We start from the raw sequence: 6,000 nt of genomic DNA on the forward strand, positions 1-6,000 counted from the left end.
GGCTGTACCTAATGATTTCTTTCTTTTTATCGATTATTTTTTTAATATAACAACAAATTTAACAAAAATAACATTTTAAAATGCTGCAGGGCAATTTTCCCCAACAAAAAAAATAGCCCACTCTTAACTGGTAATCTGTGTTTTACAGTCTGATATAAAGTCTCTCCAAAACAAAATTAATGCAAGCTCTTGTTCCACTCAAGTAAAAGGGATGTAGTGCAATCTACATTTAGCAATCCAACAGCAAAATAAATAACACAATGTAAAATCCAAGTCGCTTTTAGGAGGAGAAACAAAACATTTACTCTTTGTTACAGTAACAAACCTCAAATCTAGTAGTCCAGCAAAACATCTTACAGTAAAATGAGTGCAATTTGAATAACACCACAAGTTTTCTCTAATAGAAATAATTATAAGTAGCCCATTCTTTCTGCATCAAAATAGTCCAGTCTTAACTGGGCCTTCTGGCATATCGCTGCCTGCTGAGATGAGTGCTGTAGTTTCATATTTATAAGCACATATTCCTCTCATTTATGAAGTTATACAAGCTCCTGCACAGCAACCCCATCCTGTAAATATTTCAAAATAAAATGCATTGTATCAGCAACTGATGGCATTCTGCCCACAGACAGAGACAGATAGCTTTTGTTTTGAAAGGGAAGCAAGGAAGTTGAGGTAAAACAAACATCTTTGTATTTCCTAATCTCACAGAGAGACTTTAAACTGCAGTATAAAGTGGTACAGAGTCAACAAACGCGAGCGTCACGCGTAAAAAAACGTCTAGCCACCGTTTCTCTAGATGTGCTGCAGCTGACACGCAGCTCAGACGCCTCTGAGAGCGCTGCTCGGGCGAGCAGTGTGCACGTGCTAACTTAATACACGAGCGCCGAAACAAAAACAACACAATCAGCGCTGCTCACGCTCTCATGGCGCGCACCGTGTGAGACGGCGACGCACGATACCTGAAACGACATATTTGTCGACGCGTCGCCCCAATCCTAAAGAACTGTAGAAAATGTAGGACAAAATGAAAATTACATGTAGCAATTATAGGAGAAAACATAGAAGAAATGAACAAAATGTAAAGGAAACAAAAAAAAAACACAAAATAACTGACAAATCAAACAAATCATCTCAAAAACAATTCCCAAATATTTCAGCGATCATTGCAAACTTCACAGATTAATGCTCTTCCATTCTAAAATATTGTACTAAATAAATGAAGAAAGTGGAAAATAACTGTAGACAAATCTGGTCGAAAATGTCAAATAAATGTAGAAAATATTAAAAAATTAGAAGAAATTAAAAAATCAGAACTTATAAATCAACTCTTTCACACAGTGAGTCAGAAATATTTTCTGACTCACTGAATCAAACAGACTTCACAGATTATTTTCTTTCCATTTCAAAATACTGTACAAAGCTAAGAATATGCAAAACAAATGTAGAAAATGTAGGTTTTTTAAAAAGTAAAATAAATGTAGGTGAAAATATTAAATAAATGTAGGAAAAGTGTGAAATAAATGTAGAAAATGCACAATAAAGTAAAATACACTTAGAAGAAAAGGTTAAATAAATGAACTTCACTAATAAATGTCCTTGTATTATAAAGCACTCTCCAGCCTGCATAGTTAAAATAATGCATGCCTTTTTCATTTTATTCCTTGCTTTTCACATGTTAAGTGCAGTTATCCTGTTACGTAAAACAGAAGAGGCTGCCATAACAATATGCTTATTATCATCATGAGCTGAGGCTGTGTGTGCTATAGAGACAAGCACATGTGACTGCAGTAATGTTACTCTGCCATGCTACAGATGAGCTAGTAATGCGCAAACATTAAACATCAATTGGCTTTATGGTAACATGAAACATGGAAGGCTGGGCCATTTCAGAAATCAAAGTAATACAGGAAAATACCGCTGAAATAGAATATAAAAAGCAGTCAGGGACTGTTTGGTATTTATGGGGTGGAGGAGCAAAACAGGGGAGGCACTTCAAATTATTTTTTGAGTGCTGGGGAGGGAGTTATGTTTTTTTATTTGACTTAGGGGAGGGACATTCAATTTTAAGTTGTTGTAGTTTGTATTTATTTTTAATATAGACACAGAACCAAAAAACCTGCAAGAGGGTTTTAAAGGCATGTTTTATTTAGAGATCTCTATATCACACCATTTATCGTAGTCAGAAACTGTGAAATATAGTTATTTATGGTAGCAGGAGGGTCAAGGAAAAATATTTGTAGCTCCTGAGATCTAAAAAAAAAAAAAAGAAAATCACACCACAGCCAACCTCCTGCTCTGATAAATAAGGTACAGTCCCTAAACAGAATCTAACAGAGCAATGAAGCAAATAGAAACTGTTGTTGGGATTATGTTAATGTATGCATGTGTTATTTTTCACAATTCTTGTGTTCATTGCTCGCTTTTTTATTGATTTTTAAACAGGAGATATATGCATTCTCTCCATAAATAGATGCACATTGAGATTTCAGTGATAAATATAGAAACTCCGTGTGTCAAATGTAAACTGTAACAACAAGCCAGTGAGATGACTCAGTATGCTGATTACTAATGAAAGAGTCATATATAGTTGTTGCCGTGTGTGCACCTGGCAAACGCTGCGGCAAAAACTCTGAGGATTCACTTATAGCAGCAAACACAAGCTGCCGTTTTCTGTTTAGTTTGTATTTTAGTTTGAGCACTCGCCACATTCACCACCACACCCCCTCAGACACAAACATATACACAGTATTATCACAGATGCAAAATACACAGTCGCACATATGCAGCAACACCGAATCCACATGGGCATTTAGCCTTGCTGCACATTTACGAGGATCATTTCTCACCAATGGGCTGAAACATCTTCCATCCTCATGAAATATCCCCAGTTAGCCTGCAACCTTTTGTGCTAATACAATGATGTAGGTTCACATTTTTGTGCAGCTGATATTTCTTTTTCTGTGTCTCGCCCTAATTCTATTATTTCCACCTTTCCAGGAAAAGGGACAGGTCATTAAGGGAGAAAAGACTCGGCAGTTTAAAGAGACATAAAAGGTTGAAAATGTAAAACGGAGCGGGACACAGAGGTAAAGAAGTGAAATGTGGAGTATTCTTACACTTTTCGTGTTTTCTGTCTTGCAGGGCTTGTTCGTGATGGTGCTCTGTGTGGACAAGAAGCCGTGCCATGACAGAGGGCAACGTGGGTAAAATGCGACACCCAGCCCCGAACTACTGCCACCTCTTCCTGGGCGGGGCCTTGCTGCTTCTCCTGGCCAACACGGCTCTCAGCTGCCCCGCCCGCTGCGAGTGCTCCGCCCAGAGCAAGTCAGTCAGCTGCCACCGTAAGCGCCTGCCCACCATCCCCGAAGGCATCCCCATCGAGACGCGCGTCCTGGACCTCAGTAAAAACAAGCTCCGCATCATCACACCAGACAACTTCTCCTCGTTCCAGCAGCTGGAGGACCTGGATCTCAGCGACAACCTCATCAGCGTTGTCGAGCCTGGCTCCTTTCGGTCCCAGCTCGCCCTCCGCTCGCTCAACTTTCGCAGCAACTTGCTTCAGCTGGTTCCTGCCGGGGTGCTGTCGGGCCTCACCAACCTCACCCGCCTCGACCTCAGCCACAACCGGCTGGTGGTTCTCCTGGATCATGCCTTTCAAGACCTGCGCAGGCTCATGTACTTAGAAGTGGGTGACAACGAGCTGGTTTTCATCTCTCAGCGGGCCTTTACAGGATTACTCGGACTCCAAAGTCTGACCCTGGAACGCTCCAATCTCACCGTGGTCCCTACTGATGCTCTGGCACATCTGCACAGCCTGGTGGAGCTGCGCATGCGCTACTTGAGTATCAGCTTTCTGAAGCCTTTCTCCTTTAAGAGGTTATCACGTCTCCGCAGGCTCGAGATTGATTACTGGCCCTGGCTGGACACGCTGCCCCCCCTCTCGCTGCACGGCCTCAACCTCACAACATTGTTCATAACCAACACGAACCTGTCTGCCTTCCCCGGCGCTGCCCTGCGCAACCTGCCCTACCTCACACATCTCAACTTGTCCCACTGCCGCATCCAGCACATCCATCAGGGAGAGCTGGGTCAGCTCCCGTACCTGCTGGAGCTCCGCCTCCATGGGGCTCAGTTGATTTCCATTGAGCCCTTTGCATTTGCGGGCCTCAAATCTTTGCAACTACTGGATGTGTCACAGAACCGCCTGGACTCTCTGGAGAGGGGAGTGTTTGCCTCGCCAGACAGCCTCCAGAGGCTGTGTCTGGGTGGAAACCCATTAGTGTGCGACTGCAGATTGCTTTGGCTGCTCAATAGCCACAAGCCTCCGTCTCTGCAGATTCTGGATGTGCAGCCGGAGTGCAGCGCCCCCGAGCACCTCCTGGGGAAACCTCTCCGTGACCTCAAGGAGCCTCTGGTCTCCAGATACATGACCTGTACCAAGCCACGGATCGGACCCAACACGACCCAGCTGCTGATGGCCGATGAGGGTCAGCCCGCCCGCCTGAGCTGCATGGCAGAGGGAGCGCCCCGGCCCTCGGTGGTATGGATTACACCTCACAGACGCTACATCACAACCAAGAGTAGCGGCAGGGTGGAAGTCCAACCCGATGGGACTTTGGAGATCAAGGCGGCGGAGCTGCATGACAGCGGGGTGTACTTGTGTATCGCCAGTAACCCTGCTGGTAACGCGAGCCTGTCAGCCTCTTTAGCTGTAAAAAGCCTGGGCATTGGAGACAGATCCCACTATAGCAACAGGAGCTCAAACTATCTGACAGACTCTAACAGCACGTGGGGGAATGGGACAGTACTGTATAACATGACAGTCCCCATAGACATTAAGACTATCATTATATCTACAGCCATGGGCTGCCTGTCCTTTCTGGGTGTGGTCATCTTCTGCTTCCTGCTGCTGTTTGCCTGGAGCCGAGGGAAAGGACGCCATAAGAGCAACTTTGATATTGAGTATGTCCCTCGCAAATCCAACGGGGCATCCGCGGACGCGACGGAAACAAGCGGCCCGCGACGGGTCAACATGAAAATGATCTGAAAGACTGACGCCTACAAAGTGCACACATATCAAGCTGAAAAAAAAAAAAGTTTTTTCTATGACACAGTGGATTTGTGACTAATGAAAGTGACGTGCTAATATAGTGGGTGTCGATATGACGGTGATCTAGTGATAAAGTGGGCATGTGAATATAAAGTGATCTATGAAACCGTGGACGTGTTTATATGAAATAATGTTCTCATACAGTACATTGAGTATATTACTATAACCAACATATCAATATGGGAGTGATATAGTGCTGCACTAGGCATGTGTTTCAGTGGTGACGTGAAGATGTTGTCCACTCACCGTGACATCAAGGTGACGGAGGGAGTGACTGGGGACATCTCGGCGTGGCAGTAGAGCTATCATCGCTGTGACATGTCAGGACTAAAAAAAAAAAAAAGTCTAATACCCATCTTTAGCTGCAGTGCGAAAGGTGCGCGTTTTGTTCATGTGTGCGCACGGGCGTGTGTGTGCGAGTGCATCCTTGTGCGCATGTTGCATTCGTGCGTTTCTTTGTGCATGTGCACGCATTGCCTTTCTCGTTGGACGGAACAATTAAAATGAATGATGGGGTCCAAAGCGTTTTTTTTCCAGGCCTTTTTGTTCATGTTGGGTCGTTGTAACAACAGTTTTGTCACTGTTGAGTAAAACAGAGGATTATCTATGTTTGTATGCAAAATCACAGTTATTATATTCAAGAGAAATGCTGCATTAATTTTTGGAATAGGTCATTGCCCCCTTTGGAATGACTTCGACGTTAGATGGGGATTTTTCTAAACTCACACACAGTAGCTTCAATGTGAAGTCTGGGCTTTGTCTCTACCACAGAGAAACACTTACCAGCAACACTTTTCCTGAGAAATAGCAGTGGTCAGTGTTGTTATTACTCTGGAAAAGCTTCCAGCTACAGAAATGGCATGTTAAACCCATTTTATAACATAATA

General features: G+C 43.8%; 1 protein-coding gene across 1 annotated transcript in view; it reads left to right on the forward strand.

Moving 5' to 3' along the window:
- The window catches only part of LOC121953762 (leucine-rich repeat and immunoglobulin-like domain-containing nogo receptor-interacting protein 2), a 52,021-nt gene extending 46,635 nt beyond the window's left edge, over nucleotides 1-5,386 (forward strand). The window contains exon 2 of the mRNA XM_042500983.1: nucleotides 3,145-5,386. Coding sequence (XP_042356917.1) covers nucleotides 3,188-5,050 — 1,863 coding nt within the window. The 5' untranslated portion in view covers nucleotides 3,145-3,187 and the 3' untranslated portion in view covers nucleotides 5,051-5,386. The remainder of the gene's footprint in view (nucleotides 1-3,144) is intronic.
- Nucleotides 5,387-6,000: the final 614 nt, after the last annotated feature.

Source organism: Plectropomus leopardus, chromosome 14 (genome assembly GCF_008729295.1).
Source record: "Plectropomus leopardus isolate mb chromosome 14, YSFRI_Pleo_2.0, whole genome shotgun sequence".
Classification (NCBI taxonomy): domain Eukaryota; kingdom Metazoa; phylum Chordata; class Actinopteri; order Perciformes; family Serranidae; genus Plectropomus; species Plectropomus leopardus.